This window comes from Ranitomeya variabilis, chromosome 2, assembly GCF_051348905.1.
Source record: "Ranitomeya variabilis isolate aRanVar5 chromosome 2, aRanVar5.hap1, whole genome shotgun sequence".
In the NCBI taxonomy this organism is placed as follows: domain Eukaryota; kingdom Metazoa; phylum Chordata; class Amphibia; order Anura; family Dendrobatidae; genus Ranitomeya; species Ranitomeya variabilis.
This window is the reverse complement of record NC_135233.1, coordinates 464,834,593-464,858,449: the sequence shown is the minus strand read 5'-3', so window position 1 is coordinate 464,858,449 and position 23,857 is coordinate 464,834,593. Positions and strand designations below refer to the sequence as shown.

At 42.5% G+C, this 23,857-nt stretch overlaps 1 protein-coding gene across 4 annotated transcripts; it reads left to right on the top strand.

Moving 5' to 3' along the window:
* ESRRA (estrogen related receptor alpha) lies at positions 1-19,396 on the top strand. Of its 4 annotated transcripts, none has more exons than XM_077287576.1 (8): positions 1-279; positions 2,513-2,571; positions 6,183-6,497; positions 7,015-7,131; positions 8,179-8,304; positions 9,790-9,957; positions 16,811-17,080; positions 18,141-19,104. In XM_077287576.1, the coding sequence occupies exons 3-8, from the start codon at positions 6,197-6,199 to the stop codon at positions 18,386-18,388; spliced, it is 1,230 nt and encodes a 409-aa protein (XP_077143691.1). In that variant the 5' UTR covers positions 1-279; positions 2,513-2,571; positions 6,183-6,196; the 3' UTR covers positions 18,389-19,104. The 4 variants fall into 4 exon arrangements, with proteins under 4 accessions (XP_077143691.1, XP_077143690.1, XP_077143692.1 ...); XM_077287575.1 differs by having other exon boundaries at positions 60-207; positions 2,513-2,625; XM_077287577.1 differs by having other exon boundaries at positions 69-207; positions 18,141-19,103.
* The last annotated feature ends 4,461 nt before the right edge of the window (positions 19,397-23,857 follow it).

The window sequence follows — 23,857 nt, the reverse complement described above, 5'->3', positions numbered from 1 at the left end:
TGCCGGACACTACTCGGCGCAGGCAGTGCGGCTGCTCAGCATGCCCGGCCCCGCCCCTTCCCCGCGGGAGGAGGAGCCAGTGTAGGAAGTGTGTCTGTGTGTGAGTGTGTGACACGGAGTGTGTGTGAGTGTGAGCCGCGTCCTCTGCCGTGTCCTACACTACTGTGTGCACGGACAGCAGCCTGCACGGGAGGAGACACACACAAGGTATGCACGAGTGGGGAGAGTGAGTGTCCTGGAGCCGGGGCCACGGACAGCCACAGCAGGAGCCTGCCTGACGTGAGTTATGGCACGAGTGGGGACTGTGGTGACAGTGTGTGCACAAGTGTATGGACGGCCAGGGATGGGCTGTGCACATGTGTCCACGTTATAGGGACTCACAATTATATTGTATGGATAATATTGTGTGTAATATGTATAATGTGTGTATAGTGTATGTATAATATGTGTACTGTATGTATAATATGTGTACTGTGTGTATAGTGTATGTATAATATGTGTATTGTGTGTATAGTGTATGTATAATATGTGTACTGTGTGTATGTCTGTATAATATGTGTATAATGTGTACTGTGTGTATAGTGTATGTATAATATGTGTACTGTGTGTATAGTGTATGTATAATATGTGTACTGTGTGTATAGTGTATGTATAATGTGTACTGTGTGTATAGTGTATATATAATATGTGTACTGTGTGCATAGTGTATGTATAATGTGTACTGTGTGTATAGTGTATGTATAATATGTGTACTGTGTGTATAGTGTATGTATAATGTGTACTGTGTGTATAGTGTATATATAATATGTGTACTGTGTGCATAGTGTATGTATAATGTGTACTGTGTGTATAGTGTATGTATAATATGTGTACTGTGTGTATAGTGTATATATAATATGTGTACTGTGTGCATAGTGTATGTATAATGTGTACTGTGTGTATAGTGTATGTATAATATGTGTACTGTGTGTATAGTGTATGTATAATATGTGTACTGTGTGCATAGTGTATGTATAATGTGTACTGTGTGTATAGTGTATGTATAATATGTGTACTGTGTGTATAGTGTGTGTAATATGTGTCGTGTGTATAGTGTTTGTATGTGTCATGTGTGTATAGTGTATGTATAATGTGTGTGTATAGTGTATGTGTAATGTGTACTGTGTGTATAGTGTATGTATAATATCTGTAATGTGTCTATAGTGTATGTATGTGTAATATGTATAATGCTTGTAGTGTATGTATGTGTAAATATGTATGTACTGTATGTGTATAACTATGTAATGTATTTTTATGTGTGTGTGTATATATATATATATATATATATATATATATATATATATATATATATATATATATAGTGTTAATTTAGTCTTTTGTCTATTATGTATCAAAGCTCTTTGTGCTATTTTTGCATTATTTCAATTATTACAATGTTGTGCCAAAACTTTTTATGAAGGATCACACCGACAAATGTCAGGGCATTTCTAGGCATGTGTAACAAGACTCAGACAGTTTAACACGTCTCTAATCTGTAGAGATAAACCATTCATTTATATTGGACCGTTCACTATGTAAAGGAATATATACATAGTGTGTGTTTGTATGTGTGTATAGGTAATATATGTATATGTGTGTATACCGAATATACAAATATATGTTTTATTACCATTTGCCATGGATTGATAGGAGCCCTAAGACCGCCGTGTAGGGGTACATTACCAATTATCCATGTAGATTATATCCAGTCCTCGATGATCACATTATCCTTGTACTGCGCTCGCTCGTTCTTCTTGGAAACATGCAGTGACTTTGAACCAAGGTCATTGGGATTTTGGAGACGTGGGTCAGTGTACGTGGTTGCAGCTCAGGGCTCTGATCAGATGCAGTTATATGTAAAGTGAGAGATGTACATGGATCACATTCTGTGTAGCTAGAAATGTCATTATATATCATTCTATTTAAGTAGTATTTATACTTTCCGGATTACTGCTCGCAGTTGAGCTGGTTCGGTGTGCTTTTATGCATTAACTGGCATTAACCTCCAAAATCTCAAATCACACTAATTATAATTCTTTGTCTGCCTTAGTCAAGTTGTTAAACCTATTTTACTATTAACTATTTCCATACTTGGGGAAAGTTGTATGACTTACTACTATTATAGCTCTCATATTATTGATTTAGATTTCCTAAATGGGAACCTTCCAACATATGTTGTGCTATGTTCCCTTCTTCTGCGAAGTCTGAGAAAGCTGGGTGGCCAGCATCGTAAGAGCAGACATATTTGTATGAATTCAGTTTACCAAAATGGGCTATAATTAAGAAATTGCCTAATGGGAGAAACAAAAAGGACGACGCAAGGAATAACTTTATTATGGTCGTTATCAGAATGTAAAGAGCTTGACGATGTCTGTAAAGCGCTGCAGAATAAGTCAGCAATAAGCAAGCATAATAATAAAATATATATTATAGATCTCCTGTACATTCATGCTTTGTGTTTTTCTATCTACAGATGTTACGTCTCTTATAACGACTGTCAGCCAAGACCAACCGACCACCTGTCGACAAACGGTGTGTGACCCACCACAGCGGGAGTAGTAGTGTTGCCTTCATGTGTATCTTCTTGTGAGTTTCCATCAGGCCATGTTCTTTTTTTGTTCATTATTAGTATATAATAAAGTGCAGGCAATGAGGCTAAATACATCGTAAAGTTTATGTACTCAGGAACTACGCTCAGTGAGCCGATATATTGTAAAAGTGGGGAGGGGTACAGGCCAAAGGTTAAACTGACCAGTTGCCTAATTTCTATTCTTCCTGTGTTCCAGTTTCATTACTTTGTTAGTTTCCTCTTATAAACTAATGTGTTGCTTTCTGATATATTTACATATTTTGTAACTTTGTGTCTCCGCCTTGTAATATTGTAACCCTATTATATGGCAATGCTTGGAGTCCCCAACACTTATGTCTAGTCCCGTCCTTGTTGTGTTCCGCTCTAACATTTTACCACTTGTTTTCTAAAAACAAATCCGGTCAATTTACAGTTCTTGCTCGATTTATCTCCTGTGTAACGCATCAACATAGTTGTGTTGCTACAACTGTGCTTCTGTTTCTGTCCTTTACACCCTTAGGTTATTGCTAAACCAGTCTAACTAAACACTGGTGTATGAGGCTTTACCAGTGCAAAGGTCACGATCTCTTCTTGGTTACCTCCTCTGATTTTTTTTTCCCCTCTACCTAAGAATAAACTTGTATGATATAATCTTAGGATAGTTTCTTTTTATTATTTTGAGTCCTGGTGATTTGTCTACAGTCGTCTTAGTGATTTGCTCCTACAGTATATAGTTAGTGGCTGTTCTGCCTGCCCCAAACAATGTACAATAGGAGTCCTGACATTCCTCCACAACCGGCTGCTACCTGAATGTGACTTTTTTAATTTTGAAGTTTACTTTTTACAGTACATTCTGTCTATTATATCTTTTACATGTGGCTTGTTTCGGTGCATTGACTTTGGTACAGGTATCCACAGATATTAGGTTACTTGCTATACACTTTAGAAAAGTTAGAAAAAAGTATTTTCGCCTGATTTCAGATGGAAAAAAAAGATGATCATTAAAGGGGTGCTCTGCTACTTTATTCAGGGGATATGTAATTACCGTAATATCAGATCAGTGGGGGTCCGTCTCCCATCACTCTCACCAATCGGCTGTTCTTGATGCTAGCAGTTGTGTAGGTGCTGCTGGCTACTGCAGATCCAGATATTGATGACCAGTCGTAAGGATAGGTCATCCAGAAAAGTAGTGGAGCAACCCTTTAAAATTTAATTATTTTCTGCCTTTGCTTCTGTTTCCAAAATCCAACACGAGTTGCCTGCCGTCAGCAGGTGGTTGGTCATGTGCACGAGGTAAGGGTTGCCTGACCAGGAGACTTTGGGACACATGTAATCTGAATGGACTTCAGACCCCTCTACGTTGCCTGCCCATATAAATGCTTACTTGCAACAATTAGCCTATTAAAAGTGTGCATCTGGTGAATGAGCAAAATTTGCATTCAGAAGCTGATTCAATAGTGTATGGGGACCTAAAAATCATCATTGCCGGCCGCATATCGTGTGTCTAAACTGTATGGGCACTTAATGATTATTCGGACTCCATACAGTTTAGACCGGACAATCCCTTTAACAGCAAGACACTGTCTTAGAGAGGACCTGACGCCAGTTCAGAAATGTGCAGTTTTGGCTCATATTTTATTCCTGCTGCTTCCTGAGTATTCCATTTTTTTATTTTAAAACCTTCTATACAGTTCCAGAGATATGGGTCTTTCCTCATAGTATTTTAACTTTTACGGTCTTTAGCAAAGGGGCGTGACTCATGGGTAATAGTGCAGAGCAGACTAAAGACACACCCCTGAGGATCCTGGGAGCTGCACCTTATCAGTAAAGACCATGAAAATTGTCATATTGGGTGCACTAAATAAAAAGGCCCATATCTCTGGAACCGATTTTTTAAAACGAAAAATACAGAATACTCGGGGGAGCAAAAACTTGCCACTTTTGACTTGACAGGTTCTCTTTAAATGAACATGTCTGCACCATGACCCCCTGATGACTGGCTAAGATCAAGGGGAGTTCTGCTACAGCGACCTCCAATGATCTGTTAATATTTCCAAGGAAAGCATCCAACTGCTCATCTTTCTTGCACAGTCATTGCAGGGCAAATAAGTCCCTTTATGCTGCGTTTACCTTTGCCGTAGATTTAAATTTTTGCGACATGCTCTTTTGCAGGTTGTTTTAGATTTTTGGTACAGGTGTTGCACTAATGTAGGATCATATCTTGTGTATTTGGTGCGGATTTGCTTGCAAAAACCCTGCAGCATAATACATGATGAGTGAAGTATATGAGATCGCAAAAAAAAAATTTCATTTACACGTTGCAGAAAATTTCTGCATGGAAATTGAACTGCATTGTAGATTTTAAAGTATACAGCATGGGAATTCTTAGTGCCGAATCACTGCAGATTTCATCTTTCCTAATGGAAAGGGTGAAAAAATGCACCAAATCTGTAACAAATTCTGCAAGCAGTACGCCTTGATTTTGCTGCAAATTCTGCTGCAGTGTTGCTGCGGAAAAATCTGCACTGAATACTAAATGCACCATAGGAATCTATCCCGAAAATGTTCAACAAACTGCAAAAGAGCATGCCACAGAAATGTAAATCTACTGCATGTTCTGTCTGTGTCGAATTATTTTTTTCCTTTTTGCTATAAATTTCACCCATTGTTTTGCTACTGGAAAAACCTGTGTAAATACCTGCACACTGTTCAAGGAAATGGATAGGGAAAAAATATGTGAATATGACTTTGCATTGCAATTAGAAGGCTATCCATTTACTCTCACCCATATTTCAGTTTTTTTGGTGCAAAATCATCTTGGAAATTTGTTTTTTGTTGTGTTTTTTTTTTGTGGTAATTTGCAGCATGTCAATTTCTGTTGCGGAAATGCACATTTTTGGGCACAGATTTTACCTATTGATTTAAATGGGGACTCTTAATCCGCCAGCCTGACATTATTTTTACTCCATTTTTTTATGCATTTCCACAACAAAACTCTCAGTTGAAAACGCATGAATAAATGCAGAAAATGTGTGTGGATTTTAGATGCAGACATGGTATTTTAGTTTGGAAATCAACAACTAAAATCTTCACCAGATATGAGTCTTGTGAACACCTAGGCTCCAGGATGGGAGAAACATAACTGCATTCTTCCAGGAACAATACCACACCAGCCTATGGATTTGTGTCTGACACTTGGCGCAATAGTGCCTAGCCGCTACACTACACACAACTTACAGATAGGTATTGCATTGTTTTTTTGGAACACAGCAGTCACATTTTTTCAATTTTGGGACAAAAAAGGTGCTTAGGTTCACCTGTTACCTATTAAATGTAAACCTTAGTACATTTATTAAGCTGCTATGTGGGAACAGGCCAATGTGAATTCTTCTATCATACATAAAAGCAAAAACTATTCATAATGCTATTTGCAAATTTTTGCAAGCCCTGGGATGTGTTCCTCATATATGTGTACAAACAAAACTGATATAGTGGACAGGATTCACGTAAGGGATGATTAGAATGTATTTTATTTTATTTCCAAATATTAACAAACATTCCTTTCTTTTCACAGAACACTTCTTTATAATGTCTTCTCGTGACAGACGCCCTGATCTCTGCATCAAGGCAGAACCAGGTACCCCAGAAAGCATTGGACGGAGGAGTCCTAGTGGATCCAGCGATAGTAGTGGTCATGGGCCTGAACCTCAGGGTCCACGCTGCTGCAGAGGCGATGATGAACAAGAAGATACACCCGGAAGGGGCAAATATGTCCTAAACTCCATCCCTAAACGGCTCTGCCTGGTGTGTGGTGATGTGGCATCTGGATACCACTATGGAGTGGCTTCTTGTGAAGCTTGTAAAGCTTTCTTCAAACGTACTATACAAGGTTAGTCTGATCTTATGTTACCTGCATTGTCCATTTTCCGATCTTGTGTTGATAACCTAAGGATAGGTCCTACATACGACCACTGGTGGAGTACATCAGTGGGAGTGCCCATAATTATTAATAATCTATCCAAGGCATATAAAAGTAGCAGAGAACATCTTTAATGTAGACGTTACAGAGGTGCTTGAAGTACGATTTGTACATACATATCTGGTCACTCTTTCTAGGACCAAGCTTGACCATTCTTACAATTAGTTGGATCCTTACCGATTAGACTTTTAGGTCATATCTAACCGATAAATGCCATAAATTTCAATCATGATATGTTGTAACAGAAGAGGAATATGTCCTGCGATGATTGAAGGAGTCATGTGTTAGTAAATCGGAAATTTAAAGTGGCAAACTTTAATGTCTTGTAAGTAATTATGTGATTAGTTGGTCAATAAGAAATGTCTTTTTCTAGGTCCTCACTTCATATATTGCTGAGAATATAAGAACTTTTCTCTTTTGCATGTAGGCAACATTGAGTACAGCTGTCCTGCCACCAACGAGTGTGAGATCACCAAACGGAGACGGAAGGCATGCCAAGCGTGCCGATTTACCAAGTGTCTTCGGGTGGGCATGCTCAAGGAAGGTGAGCATTATGTTTTAGCGTATTATGGACTTGTGTTACCTGGATGACTAGCAAGTCTACTGCTCTATAGGGAACCAAACTGGTAACGTGAATTTTTCTGGCCACCTGGTCCGGCATTCTAATTAAAGGGAACCTATCACCCCGTTTTTTAAAGATTAGATAAAAATAGTGTGAAATAGGGGCAGAGCTGGGCTTTACATTACTGCCTTTTTGGTGCCTTTACACCCCCGTTAGGCTGCCGAAATACCTTTGTGAAGTGGCCGTTTTCTGCTGTCACTCAAGTTGGTCAGGTCGGATGGGCGTGGTCACAGCGCTGTTTCTCCCCCAGATCAAGCTCATCATTACGTTGGTGGCGTAGTGGTGTGCGCATGTCCAAAGAGAAGATCCACTGCCCAGGAGATTCAAAACAGCGCGGTCTTCGCTATTCGCCGTTTACCGGTGGGCGCGGCCATCTTTCCTGTGGCCGCGCGTGCGCAGATGGAGCGCTCTGCTGCCCGGGGCTTCAGGAAAATGGCCGCGGGATTCCGCGCGTGCGCAGATGGAGATCGCGGCGGCCATTTTCCTGAAGCCCCGGGCAGCAGAGCGCTCCATCTGCGCACGCGCGGCCACAGGTAAAATGGCCGCGCCCACCGGTAAACGGCGAATAGCGAAGACCGCGCTGTTTTGAATCTCCTGGGCAGTGGATCTTCTCTTTGGACATGCGCACACCACTACGCCACCAACGTAATGATGAGCCTGATCTGGGGGAGAAACAGCGCTGTGACCACGCCCATCCGACCTGACCAACTTGAGTGACAGGACAAAACGGCCACTTCACAAAGGTATTTCGGCAGCCTAACGGGGGTGTAAAGGCACCAAAAAGGCAGTAATGTAAAGCCCAGCTCTGCCCCTATTTCACACTATTTTTATCTAATTTTTAAAAAACGGGGTGATAGGTTCCCTTTAATAATATAATGGCATGAAATGTTATTAGAGCCGTTCTCTAAACGATGGGCAGCAGGTTCTACAGAAGGACTTTGGAAAAAAACAAACAATTTTTACTTGCAGGGGTGCGTTTAGACCGTGTAAGAGGAGGTCGGCAGAAATATAAGAGGAGACCGGAAGGAGACCTCCTACAATATACGCCAGGAGGACACCAATCTCATCAAAGTACAACTATAGTTAAAAAACAAGGTAAGAACTGGTCGTCTGACCTCCGGCTGCACTTATCAGTTTACGTTGTACACCACTGTTTTACCATTTATTAGGTAGGGACGTTCTTTTATTCTTTGTATCTGCCCCTTATCCAATAGGAGTTGAGCTTTCACTTCAAAAGAGAATAATTTTTTAAAATCTTTTAAACTGTTCTTTAACCCTTTCCAGACATTGGACGTTCTGGACTGTCCTATGTTAGGTGTTAAGTATATGGAGCGGGCTCAGCCATCTTTGGTGTTTAACCATTTAAATGCTGCGGTATTAAAACTGATGAAAACACTCCCTACCCCGCGACAAGAAGATTGTAGGATTCTGGCGAGTTTCCACGGCAATTGAGAGCCCAACAGAGGATTCCATCGTTGCCACATTGCTGCTCCTATTAAGTCGCTGGCCTTCATAGGAGAGAAGAAATGTTATATATTGCAGTATACAGATCACACGTTTATGTTCCCTAGGGGGATTAAAAAATAAAGTGAATATTAAAGGGGTTGTCCACTACTTGGACAAATCCGTCTTAAATACTATATTTCTCAGTGTAAAGTTCAAATAACACTCTCGCAGCGGCACCATTCCAGTTCTGCAATCAGTTAGTCGCCACTAATGGGCTGCAGTTATCGCACTTCTCTTGGATGAAACATGGAGGGTAGCATGAGACTGCAGCGCATTGGCAGACACCGATTGGCTGCAGCGCTCACATGGCATAACAACGTCATTGCATTGGTGCGGGAGGTGAGAGTCTGTTATTTTTTTATTTTACACTGGAGAATGCAGTATTTCACAAAAGAGTCCAAGTAGTGGACAACCCCTTTAATAAAAATTATTTAAAAATGTTAAATTATATACCATAACTGCAATTCACCCTCTTTTCCCAATTCAAAATGAAAGACTTAAAAAAGCACAATTGGTTTTGTGTCGGTAAAAGTTTGATCTATCAAAATATAAAATTAACCCATACTGTACTGTAAACTCTGTAACGATTTTAAAAAAATCGAAATATCAGAATTGCCTTTATTATTTTCCACAAAAAAAAAAGGAACTAAAATGTGATCAAAACATTGTATATACCCCAGAATGGTATCAATAAGAACGACAGCTCGACATTGTATATAACCCCAGAATGGTATCAATAAGAACGACAGCTCGCCATGCAAAAAGAAACAGGCACAGCTCGATCGACAGAAAAATGACAACCGTTAAGAGTCTCCAGAAATTGGCAAAATAAGCTACGGTTTTTTTAACCACTAAAACAAAAAAAGTTTGGCATCGCCGTATCGTCCTAATCTGGAAAATCCTATTGACTCCTCAGCCACTAATAGGTGGCATATTTATCACGCTCCTGGGTGTTGCTTGTATTAGGCGACTTCATGATGGTTCTCCTTATATTCCTTCTGCATTACAATGAAGTGTTGTGAATGGTAATGATGTTCATTTAGCAGATTGACCTTTCTGTTTTCTGCCCTTTAGCTCCAGTGAACACTGTAGTGTCACATCTGCTGGTGGCGGAGCCCGATAAGCTGTTTGCTATGCCAGACCCGTCACTTCCCGATGGCTACTTGAAGTCTATGAGTACGCTGTGCGATCTCGCAGATCGAGAGATTGTCATTATTATCAGCTGGGCCAAGAATATCCCAGGTATGTGAGTAGCATCACAGACCGTCTGCTAGTAAACTTCACGACTTGCTAAGATACAATTGTTGGTTGAGACTTTTCATTCCTTTTCTCTAGTTTCTCCAATCGTATGCTGTAGGCTAGGTGCACAGACACTCCTAGCTGTAAAGGCAGGTCATCAGAAAATGGCCTATTGTTTAAATCAGGTTTTTGTGATTCATGTACATACCTACGAACTGTCCTAGAAAGAGGGGAAAACTATGCGACACACTTAACACATTGCGGGAAAAAAACCACCAAAACCGCACTATTCTACAGCGTCTTTAGACTCATAGTGGGCAGGAGTTCTCATGAAATCACATCCACTTTGCCTTGTCATTATATTATCAATTATCATTTTCATTAAAAAAAATCTGACTTTTATTGTATACAGGTACATAGATATGCAGTAGTATATAGAAATGTATCTCTTTGTACCAGTACAATGTGCCTGTAAGGAAGAATACGGTGCACATTCTAGTGCAGACATTTTTCAAATACTTGACAGTGCAGCCTGTGGCTCTTAATATTTGCTGCTACCTCCAATGCTGCAGATTGGTAGTTTGAATCCCAGGGAATACCTTATTTCAGTAAAAGAGAAGAATGAGTTAATTAAATAAATTTAAATATGTACAAACAACAGAGATGCTAGTCCCTCTCCCAGAGTGAGGAGAGGAGAAGCAACTATTAAGCAATGAATTTAGGACAAACATAGCAATGAATTCAGGACGGGATATAGCCCTGACATCCCTGAACAGCACTTCTAAATCTGGATTTGGGATGGTTGGGAGCTATGCATTTTTTTTGTTTTGTTTACAAAGCCAATATACTGTGTTTCTCTAGTCACCTTCCACGACGGCATATGGAGGTTGTCTCTTTGCCCTAATGGGGAACAGGAAACACAGAGGTTAAAAGGACCTCCCACCTCCCACTTGCCAGTGTCTTTCCTGTTCCCCATGGGACAGGTAGAGGTTTCCTCATGTGCTGTAGTGGCCGGTGGCTACGGTACCTTGCAGGCGCTGCCTGTTTAGCCGGGCAGCAGATGGTCGCCTCTGGCCTCCTTCTCATGCTGCTCCCGTCGTTCCTGCTTGCAGGGCCTCGGGACATCCGCCCGGCCTTCCCGCGCCCCCACGAGGCAAAGCAGGCCGGGGTTCCCTAACCGGGCTCCTCCTGGAGCTGCCCGGCGTCCTCCTCCTCCATGTTGTCGGCTCGGCGTTCCGGAAGTGACGTCAGCGGCTCTCGCGCGTCACTTCCGGTTTCTTCATGCATCCAGAAGCCGGTACTTCCGGGTTTCGCCGGCCGGCGTGTCGGACCGCACAGCTCCCTCACCTGGATTCTGGAGGGGGAGGGGGATTAATCGCTGGAGCAGCTGCTTGGACGGCGTCCATAAAAGCCTGCTGAACCACCACTGAGGTAAGGCTATCTCCTTCAGTATGGAAGGTTCTTCATGCCCCGTATCTGCGGAGCCCAGCGCCACCCCTGCCTCTGTAAGTGTTCGCAGGGATGGGATCCGGGAGGAGTGTAGCAGGGGTTAGAAGTCCTCACCCCTCTCTCCCTTTATATATTTCAGGGAGAAAAACCTGCCCCTAAAGGTGCCTATAGAAAGAAGTGCCCTATCTGTTCCACTAAATGTCCTCCTAACTGGGACAAGAAACTTTGTCAGTCATGTACGGACAAGATAATAAGAGCTGAGCAGCCATCACTATTGGATGAGATTCGCTCATTAGTAAAACAGGAGGTACAATCTTCTCTGGCAGCCTTTACACCTCCACCCCCACCTCCATCTCCGCAGCCACAGCATCATTCCCCGGCTAAGAAGAGGAAGATTCAGGTTGTGGAATCCGACTCTGATTCGGACCTCTCTCATGCCTCATCTGTTGGCTGGGAGGATCCAGTATCCCCTAAAGCTGAGGTCAGGAAGTACCTTTTCTCCTCAGACTATATTGAGGATCTAGTCTCTGCTGTCCGTAATACCATGGGACTAGAAGAGGAACCTGTACCGCAGTCCATACAGGATCAGATGTTCGGTGGTCTTTCATCGGAGAAGAGAGTGGGCTTCCCAGTTCATGCCAATATCACTAATATGATTAATCAGGAATGGGAACTACCTGAGAGGCGTCTTAGTACCCCTTCAGAAATGAAGCACAGATTTCTGCTTGAGGATGACCTTAAATTAGATATTCCCAAGGTCGATGTGCAAGTGGCTAGAGTCGCCAAGAGAACCGCACTCCCCTTTGAGGATTCTTCTCAATTGAAGGATCCCATGGATAGAAAGATCGAAAGTCTCCTCAGAAAATCATGGGAAACTTCTGCAGCTGTCCTTAAGGCTAACGTCGCCTCCACCTGTGTGGCAAGAGCCCTCTCCTGCTGGCTTGAGAAATTAGAGAATCACATATCTCAAGGTACCTCAAGAGGCGAGATATTGGATTCCCTACCCATTCTGCATAAAGCTACAGGGTATTTGGCGGACGCTTCTCTGGAGTCTGTAAGAGTCGCCGCCAGATCCCTCGTACTTTCCAACTCTGCCAGAAGAGCCCTCTGGCTTAAGCTCTGGAGTGGGGATATCACCTCTAAGTCTAAGCTCTGCACCATACCTTTCAAAGGAGACTACGTCTTTGGTCCTGCCCTAGACGATATTCTCGATAAAGCCACCGACAAAAAGAAGGCGCTCCCTGAGCAAAAACAGCCTAGGAAACGTTTTTTTCGTGGCCCACAACCTCAGCCCTCTCAAGCAAGAGGCAAAGGAAAAACCGGCAGGTGGAGCTACGCAAAGGGCAGGGGAAAGAATATCTTTGTCCCGCAACAGCAGCAGCAGCAACAATCTCAGCAGGACAAACAATGACTCCGACCCGGTGGGGGGAAGACTCTCGAAATATGTGGTTCAGTGGGAGGATATTACCAGCTCCCACTGGGTTCTCAATGTCATCAGAGACGGCCTGTTAATAGAGTTAATTTCTCCCCCACCTCAGGGTCTAAAAGTCACTTCCCTTCCATCATCAAGGGATCGCAGTCTATTGTCCTTAGGTCTCAAAGACCTTATCAGATCAAATGTAATTTCCCCAGTCCCACAATCATGCGATACAGGGGAATCATCGGGTGGAGCACTATCAGTTTGGAGTCCTTCCCTTCGGCATTTCATCAGCACCGAGGGTGTTCTCCAAGGTGATGGCCGAAGTAGTGTCATTTATCCGAAAGCAAGGTGTCTGTATAGTGCCCTATCTGGACGATCTTCTGATAGTAGCTTCCACCGAGATAACCCTGATAGCACATGTCTCTACCACTCTAGACATTCTGAGATCTCTAGGTTGGATTCCGAACCTACAAAAATCTCAGCTTCAACCTGCAAAAACCAGGAGATTTCTGGGAGTAATGCTGGACTCAGCAAAACAAATGTCCTTCCTCCCAGACGATCACAGACTTCCCCTACTAACAAAAGTCAGGAAGTTCAAAGAAACGAGATCTCCTACTCTGCGAGAGGGAATGTCGCTGTTGGGTTCCATGACAGCCTGCATACAGTCGGTGGCTTGGGCTCAAGCTCACTCAAGGACTCTACAAGCCCACATTCTTCACAATTGGGATGGTCAACCTGGCACTCTTGCCAAGAGGATCCACACTCCGGGCAGAGTGAAAGCTTCTTTAACATGGTGGATGAAGCCCAGGAACCTTCTGAAAGGGGTATGCTGGATTCAGTCTCCTCTAACCACCATCAAAACAGATGCCAGCAAGAGAGGCTGGGGAGCCATAGTGAACCATGTCCCCTATCAGGGCCAGTGGAGCCAATCGATTTCCGAGAAATCATCAAATTTCAGGGAGCTCAAGGCTGTGGAAGAGACTCTACTAGCGGCAAGTCATCAGATTTCGGGTCAACATGTACAGATATACTCGGACAACATGACCACGGTGGCCCATATCAGGCACCAGGGCAGTACAAGAACCCTCAGTCTAATAAAAATCTCCGCTCGAATCTTTTCTTGGGCCGAAAAGCACTTATTATCCCTGACGGCAATCCACCTCAAGGGAACTACAAATATTCAGGCAGACTACCTAAGCCGCCAGGAAATCCATCCTGGCGAGTGGAGCCTGGATCCTCAAATATTCAGCATGCTGGTTCACAGATGGGGTCATCCAGACGTCGACCTCTTTGCCTCTCACCAGAACGCAAAGGTCGAAACCTTTTTTTCCCTGAACCCGAGAGGCAATCCCAGGGGGTTGGATGCTTTAACCCAAGATTGGCCGTTTCATCTAGCTTATGCTTTTCCGCCAATCCCCATCCTTGCCAAGGTTCTACGGAAGATACGCCTAGAAAGGACTCCAACTATCCTGATAGCTCCATTGTGGCCCAAAAGGAGTTGGTTCAACCTAATTACCCAACTACAAGTGGATGGACCAGTAATGTTGCCGATAAAACACGATCTTCTTTCTCAGGGTCCCATTCTCCACCCAGACCCTCAGAAGTGGAGCTTGGCGGCGTGGTTGCTGAAACCCAGGTTTTAAGAGCTAAAGGACTATCAATTCCTGTCATAGCTACCCTACAAAAATCGAGAAAACCGGTGACCAACGCCATCTACAACAAGATCTGGAAAAAGTTTTCTTCATTCTGTCTGCCTAACCTTCCAGACCCCCTCAAGCCTAATATACCCGTTATATTGGACTTTTTGCAAAAAGGCTTGGAAATAGGTCTCAGGCCTAGTACCCTCAAGGTCCAGGTCTCTGCACTTAGCGCGGTCTTTGATCAAGATTTAGCGAGTCATCGCTGGATTAAAAGGTTCATGACATCGGCTACTAGAATGAATCCTAGAAAACAGGTCATAGTTCCCCCATGGGATCTCAATATAGTTCTCCAGGGTCTGACAGGCCCACCCTTTGAACCACTATCATCTTGTTCTCCACAAAACCTAGCCTATAAAGCCGTGTTCTTGGTTGCCATTACTTCAGCCAGAAGAATTGGTGAATTACAGGCCTTGTCTACACGAGAACCTTATCTCCTGGTAAGAGATGATTCAATTGTGCTTCGTCTTGATCCGTCCTTTCTTCCGAAGGTTATCTCTGACTTCCACCGTTCTCAAGAGATTTTTCTACCAACCTTTTGCCACAATCCAGCAAACTCGGAAGAAAGAAGATTCAACACCTTGGATGTTCGACGTATTCTTTTACAATACTTGGATCACACCAGTACATTCCGAATTGATCATAACCTGTTTATCCATCTCTCAGGACAAAACAAGGGGAAAAAGGTAGCCAAAAGTACCATCGCTACATGGATCAAGAAGGCTATTACGGAAGCCTATCTCGCTCAAAACAAGTTACCTCCAGTAGGTATCAAAGCCCATTCAACAAGATCCACATCGGTTTCCTGGGCAGAAAGAGCAGGCGCATCTCCGGAGCAGATTTGCAGGGCAGCAACGTGGTCTTCACTCCATACTTTCTCTAAACATTACAGACTAGATGTATTGTCCAACAAGGACTTAGCCTTCGGCCGCAAAGTACTCCAGGCCGTTGTCCCTCCCTAGTGCCAAAATTAGTTGGTATTCCTCCATATGCCGTCGTGGAAGGTGACTAGAGAAAATAGAATTATTCTTACCGTTAATTCGGTTTCTAGGAACCTTCCACGACGGCACTAATTTCCCACCCGATATATATTCCTGGATTAGTTCTGGGATTTTAAAGGTAAACCAGTGCAATGGTCTCAGTTGTAAGTCACTGGCAAGTGGGAGGTGGGAGGTCCTTTTAACCTCTGTGTTTCCTGTTCCCCATTAGGGCAAAGAGACAACCTCCATATGCCGTCGTGGAAGGTTCCTAGAAACCGAATTAACGGTAAGAATAATTCTATTTTTTATTTGTTTTTTGTTTTTTTTCAGATTTATGATCTTTATAAAAAAACAACAACAAACAAGATAAGTAATCTTGCAATTTTCATAATGGCCACTGGGTCTTTTAGATTCATGCTCCATTATTTCAGGAAGAGTTTTCAGCAGGATTAGAATGACAGGTAACACCTCTATGCACAGCTGATAACACAGGATCCCACCAATCACAATAGGCGATGTCACAGCTTCCCCTGCTCCCCCTCCCTTCACAATGACCTTTTGCGGCTTTGTACATGTGTTATTTCCTGAAACAATAGGACGTTAAAGTGTAAAAAAGCTCCAATGGCCAGTGTGAAAAGCTCAAGGGTTATATTTTTTTTTATTTTTAATACTGCTTTTGACATGTTAAAAAAAAAAACAACAAAAAAAAACACTTAACCCAAAAACCTGATTTCTACTATAGGTCATTTTCCAATGACACATTCCCTTTAATCATAGTATAACAAATGCTCTGCAAATGTATGCGTTTCTCTGAGAATTACTCAGTTTGTAAAACATCTGCTTGCTGTTAGCGAATGGAAACATTTATGGTAAAACAAAAAGTACACAACTAGTCGTGCTCACAAAGAAGAGTTGGATATAGCTTTTCATTAAACTATGACTATGCTTTATTTACATATTAACTTAAGCTGTCATAGGGGTGCGCCCCCCCCCCCCAAAAAAAAAAAAAAAAAAAAAACAAAGAAAAAAAAAACCTTAGGTTGTCAATCTATTGTTTGATAAAGTTTACACTTCAAGCAATTTAGAAAAAAAAAAAATCTCACAAGCTTGTTTTATAGTAATCTGTTAAATCTTCCATGTGGGGCAGGTGTGCCTGTATGTTATGTATCAGGTGTAATAAATCATTCCTCGAGTCTGTCGCTGACAGTGCTACTTTCGGTGCTGATTAGTATCACTGTTTACGTGTGGCCGTTAGTACATTGCCTGTATAAGTAGGATGTACAACACAGTAAGTAGCTGCTCTTTTACAGGTTTTTCCTCGCTTTCCTTATCGGACCAGATGAGCCTCTTGCAGAGCGTCTGGATGGAGGTTCTCCTTTTGGGAGTTGTGTTTCGCTCTCTTCCATATGAAGATGAAGTTGTGTTTGCTGAGGATTTTGTGTTGGACGAGGAGTCCTCTCATTCTGCCCGTCTGTCTGACCTCTGCTCCTGCGTACTTCATCTAGTGCGCAAGTATCGGGCCTTGCGTGTGGAGAGAGAGGAATATGTCATGTTAAAAGCCCTCACCCTTACAAATTCAGGTGTGTTGCCCTTTGTGTGTTGTTTTTTCCAGTCCTAGACATCAGGGCTTTTTTTGTTTAGTGCTACATTTTAGGGTCTTTGCTCATAGGATCCTCGGGGGCGTGACTTTAGGCTGCTTTGCATTATTAATTTGTGATCACCACCCCCTTAGTAAAGATGGTAAAAATTAGTACCTAATCAAACGCTCATATCTCTGGATCCGCATGGTGGAGTTATAAAGAAAAAAAGATGAATACTCAAGGTATCAGCGGAAATAAAATAGGAACAAACATTGGACACTTTTGATCTTGTGACAGATATTTTTCAAATTTTAGACAAGCTCAATGTGCTTGTGGTTAACCTTCTGGATTACAAGATTTCGCTCAGCCCATATCGTTAGATTAGATAATTGATATCACATCTGCACTCCCATCAGTCAGATGTTAAAAGGTCTCTCAGCCCTAGAAAATACAAAGCTTTATTCTGTAGTGGCTGTTCTTGGGTCTTGCAGCTCAGCTACCATTTACTTTAGTAGGAGCGATTAGTTTCTTTGGTTTCTGCAACTTTCATGCATCAGTGTACATAGCAGGCTGCAGAATGCTGATAACAGAAATCTGTCACCGAGCTCCTCTTAATGATCTTCAAAAGTGTGACAGCTGCATACACATACATGAAATTGTCACGCACTGGTCGGAAGAGCCGCGGGCTAGTCTGTCCACTGCGTTCCGATTTTATACAGCTGTCTGACCGCACCCTAAAGAGAGATTATCAATATCAGATCAGTGGAAGGTCCGATGCTCTGCATCTCGACCAATCAGCTGTTAGTGGCTCTGGCGGCCACTGTACAGAGCAGAACACCACAGCGCCATCATGCTTTTTAGTGGCTGCTGCAGGTATTGCAGAAAGCTCCTATAGCAATGATGCTGATGATGGTACTGGAAAACCCTTTAACAAAAAAGTAGTGTTTTAAGAGTTGACATTCACATTAGGGCCTATTTATATCATGTTCTATGATTTGCTATGCTCTGTAACATAGTCTAGGTCAAAGCAGCCATTTTTCTATTCTTCTCTTCTTTGTAGACTCTGTGCACATTGAAGATCCAGACGCAGTGTTACGTCTCCGCGACGCTTTGCAAGAGGCACTTAGTGAATACGAATCAAGTCGTCACCCCGAGGAACCGTGCCGCGATGGAAAATTGCTTCTAACACTCCCCTTACTTCGCCAGACAGCTGGCCGAGTCCTCCAGCACTTCCACGCCCTACGAGAAGAAGGGACTGTTCCCATGCACAAGCTTTTCCTAGAGATGCTGGAAGCCATGATGGATTAGGGTAGATGAAATCCCTATGTACTTTCCTAGCAAAGACCCAGAGGATGCAAGCTGGGAGTTCATAGTGAATGTATAGGACAAGCAATGTTTATTCTCCATGCACACATTCTTCCCGTAATGCATTATAGACTGTTAAGGAAGATATGGCAGAATTGGTGCAGGCATGTATGCAATATGAAGTGGACATACATGGACGCTGGCAGACATAGCAAGAAGATGTATGTATCAGCTATGTGGCATCAAAGCCCTTTAGTTATTTTTAATTTAATTTAGCAAAGTTCTGATATCCTATGGTAGGATAAGCCATAGGAAGAATTGCCGGGAGTCCTTCCATCCGTCAGACATACTCTTGAGCCATAATCTTGCTCCCATAAGTAAGCAATAGGGCACATCACTCAGTTCCTGGATGATGACTTAGTGTTCCGTGTCACTCTCTTACTGTTCATGTAGAACTTTACAGCAATCAATTTATTTTTAAAATTCTATCCAAGTGACAATTTTCCCCGAAAATGTGGGACTTTCAGTCCATTTTGGGAATCTACCATTTCTTTACTAGGAGAAAACAGTTTGCTCAATAATTTAGTTTTAAAACACTATGGATAATTGCAGGTGCTGGCCATGGTGGGAAGGGGCCGTTGTAATTTAAAGGTGCACTTTTATTTTGCAAACCCAGGTTTGTTCATGTGTAATACCTAATATGAAGATACTACACATTTAGTGACGTTCTGGTCCATTACTTGCTGACTCTCTGCTGAATGTAAGGGGAAAACAAGTCGGGCTGGTGGACTTCCGTAAGCTTATGTCTACGCCGATCACATGTAGAGGCCTGGATTATGCACCATGTACTGTTCTACGTGGTTTTCCTTATCTATGAGATCCAATGGTAATTAGAGAATAATGTTACTCTACAATGGCAGTTTGCAGAGCGGTCAAGAAACATGATTTTAGCAAATCGTAGAAATGTTGCATCCCCCCCACCACCCCAATTACATTAAAAGGGGTTGTCTGGATGACTACTGTAATATCGATGATCAGCAATAGCAGATGTTATCTACTTTGGTAGTGGTTGGATGTAAGCACTGAATGGATCAGCACAGCTCCATCCACTGTGTATCAGTCCTGATGAGTATGTCGTATTGGTGCCTAAGAACAGAATAGGAACTGATCTACAGTTCGTGGCAGCAGCTGCTATCCGTTGTGCAGAGATGTGCTGTTCCACTCCATCCAGTATTTACATCCAGCTGCCACCAGAGATGAGAAAAGCTGAACAGGGAGTAGGCAGGAATGTTACCCCTCAACCCCGATCAGGCTCGGACTGGCCCACCGGAGAATCCTCCGGTAGGACGCCCCTGTGAAGGACTGCTAATGAGTAGTACTATTACACTTGATTCACAATTTGCAGAAAAAGGTATAATGTAATCATTCATTAAACTAGCTAGCCAAATTAATATTACATAGAAGTAAAACTTAATTTATGTACTAGGGTTAGGGTATATGTTTGCATGTAGCTGAACAGCGGGCCCCAAGAATCAATCTTACTGGTGGGCCTCTGCCAACCCAGTCCGCCACTGACACCGATAACATATATCATCTAGAGTTGGTGGGAAAAGATTCCCATGACCTGGTAATCTGTGGAGTAGCGAAAACTGTCCCTTCTCTGACTGCATCCATTGCTCTTCTTTGGTGGGATACTGAGCCAGGCCGGCTAATCAAAAGAAGAATGTCTCTCACCACTCCATATTTGATGTGCAAGGAGCCTGCCGGCCCCCAGGCAACACTGCTCGAGCGTTACCTGCCGGCCCCCAGGCAACACTGCTCGAGCGTTACCTGCCGGCCCCCAGGCTTGGTAATGCTATTAGATCCTGGAGATCTAGACACCATTCGGCACTTCTAGATATAAAATTCTTCCTTATTCGACAAGTATAGCATACATCCAGGATTAGACGGACTACAGTCGAAAGGCACAGTGCTGGGGATGAACCTATGGGTTTCAAACAAGCTTGTTCTTAATCATGGTCCAGGTCTCATAATGCCTATACCATGATTAACAAATTTGATTGAAACGTGTAGGTTAATCCACAGCGCCGCCATATTGTTATAATCCATCTAATCACAGATGTATTTTTACTAATAAAAAGAAGAGCCACCGATGCAGTCAGGAAAGAGATGGTGCTCAAGGCCCTTGTACAGCTATCATAGATTGAGATTGTGCAAATCTAAATGCATTAAGTCTAATAATTTTATATGCCCAAACAACCCCTTTAATCATTGCTACTGAACCAAATTTTTAGCTTTAACACTTTTGTATGGCTTACGAAAGCCCTTAGAGCCACAAATTAATACCTGCTTATGAGTTATCATGCCATTATCCAAACATCTAGGTTTCCCTACCAGGGCTAAAGCCTTGTCTTGCACAGATATAAAAAATATAAATTATGCAGGACTGCATGCAACTTTTTCCATCATTAACATTCTGCACAATTTTACCGCCATGCACGGACAGCTCTATCACAACAATCCATGTGCTCCTACCAAGGCATGCAGTCAGTCAATCTTCCTTCTTCAAATGAATGGAAAGAATAGAGAGAGTGCTGGATATGTCGTTAGGCCCCCATCTAAGAACAGACCATCATTGAATATCACTGACACGTTAGAACATTACATTATAATTACTGGCAATCCGGTTGCGACACAAAATACGGGACACTCTTCTTTAATCCACCATGCAGGATGAGTCCTAGCAGTACAGCAACATTGCATGCAACAAATGTTACTGGATCAGGACCCTGCCAGTTATATTAACTGCTCTGGTCTCTTAACCTGGAAATTGGGTGGAATATTTGATCCAATTTACAGCAAATTCTCAGGAGGGATCAGGTTAGCTGCAAAAAACTAATATTTATACAATATATTTCTTAGAGAAAGACATGATTTACAAGAGATTTTAAGCAGGAGCGGACACGGAGACCCTTGTACAAGAACAGCATGTGAGCCATTTGCAGTCTCTTATTATAATGCACAATATCACCTGCTTTGGAGGTAGAAGAAGTTGCCCTTACGGCTGCACCAGTTGCATCAATGGTACGTTTGTCCCATTATTCATTCTCCTTTTGTATAGGAGTTATACTATTCCTCTAATTTTTCCTTGCTATAACATTGCAAACAGAGACAGCGGCAGAAAGCTGTCGTTGCATTTATGGGATGTCCATACGGACTACAAGTCTATGGACGCAGACCACAGTCAGTCATGCAACTTCAGCTCCAGGCATGTTGAGTCCAAACCAGGAATTGATCCAAATCATGGATAACATACAAGTCTTGTCTTCCCTTTATACTTTTTTTTTTTGCAACTCCCGGCTAGAGCCACTACTGTGATTATCATATGTGGAGACTATGTAGATGAGCTGCAGCCACATTTTCCTAATGGTAAAGCTATAATGCCATTAGGCCAGGGAGGGTTTGGACTCCCATAAATAACAATTGTATGCATCGTTAATGGTGCAGAGAATTATTATCATGTCTTTCTTCCTGATGGAGAAAGAGAGACGCCAGTCCAGCACCCTGCCGTGGCCAATATCGCCCCTCCGCATGCATATAAAATTAACGCCGAAAATCCCATTAAGTCTTACCAAGCCTATTTACTCCTCTGCCCTGAGTTCAACTCAGTGATAACTTTACCTTAACTGAAGTCCCCGAGTAATCTGGCACAGACTGACAAATCCTGTTAGGAAAAAATGGTTGGCGGACAGTGTATCCAGAGCAAACCTGTCAGTTTCACAGGTTGATTGGCATTTATGGCAAAATATATGGAAACCAAACTCGAACCATATATATGGTGGTATGCATCAGATTTTTCATTTAGCGCAGAGCAATTGGTGCCATAATATAAATGGTAAATGTACGCAAGCATGGTCACGTTCTTCACATTTACAATCTGTTTTGTTCATTGCTCACTTCTGCCAAGCCACACAAGTGTCAAAAACCCTACAAGAGGAAGTGGGTGCACGAAAACACATTAGGGATTCACAAAAGCATGTGATCAAAGCTACAAAAAAAAACCTGATGTTTCTCCAGCTTCTTCGATCAGTCTGTGAAAAACTGACAGCGCACAGGAGGCATCCGATGCCGATGCATAGACTTGCATCGGTGACCTTGATATGGTGCTCAAATTAATATTGGACAAGTTTCTGTGTTTTTGTGCAAACCGCTTTGACAAAAAGGGGGGAAAAATTAAAATATCGAACAGGTGAACCTGCCCATAGACTAATGCTATCCATGAAAAACACAAGTCGAATTTGTACGAGAGAAACTGACATCTGCCTAAACCCTTAATAATAGCATTTAAAACCCTCGATATATAAACTTGGCCCAATAGTAAGAATGAGCTCTCGAGTGTAGAGAAAAGTGCATTGGCTTTTGATCTTTTGGGGGAAAAAAAAAAAGCAAAAAGTCAGACTAATGAATAGAGGTCTGTGTTTTTTTTGTGGAACGTTTTCTCGATTATATTCACCATGTTATATCTTCAGATCAGATGTATGAAAGCAAAGAGTACAACAGTAAGGATCGAAACGGTTCATTAACCAAATGATCACCCATTTCCCCTTGCATGCATTTTTGGTTTGGTCACCTTACTTTTACTAGCTACTCCTCTCCAGACTGCACCAGTATTAGTCAATGTGCTCAATGAACTTTCCGCTGACATGAAGGCAAAGTGTAAATTATTGTTCAATATAGAAGTGATCTATGCAGACAAGTGATGAGCTATATCTTACGTCCGATATTAGGGTACCCACACGGCCCCCTGCTTGGGGAACATATTGGGCAGTTCTGACATCTTGGTGCATAAATCCTGACTTTTACTTCATTTACCATATAAGGGACAGTTTATCCACAGCTTGAAAACAATATATGCCGGCGAGGTACCGACACCCTGCAGTATCGGAGGGGACCTGGTCCTTTCGTCTAGTGTTGTATTGCCTTCCCTTGCAGCTACACTACATTCTGCTCTCCTGCGCTTCTAGTATTCTTACTACAGTCCCTGAATTACTGGTATTTTTGTCTCGATGTCCTCTATCCCCCTTGTTTTAGCTCCTCTGTATTTTGGTTGGTTACCCTAGTCCTGGTGGGTGATCTACTGTACATAGCCTATAGAATAATGTGCATATGTAATATACCTCATGGCTTATATACAGACCGTTGTATATTATTAAGGCTCTCATGGGCCTGAACTGCAATAAACATCAGGGAGATTTCATGTTTTGTGCTGATCATTTGGGTATACAATGTAAGCCTCATTCAGACATCTGTGAATCACAGTCTAAGTACGAACCACAATGCCCAGACGGGCCGTGGGTCTCGTAGTCATGTATGAGGCCGTCAAGATCGGTTTAGGAGACCCCCGGACAATCCGTGTCTTGCGGTACATACTAAAGACAATTGCAAGGGGCTTCTCAGAAAAGACGCAAAATG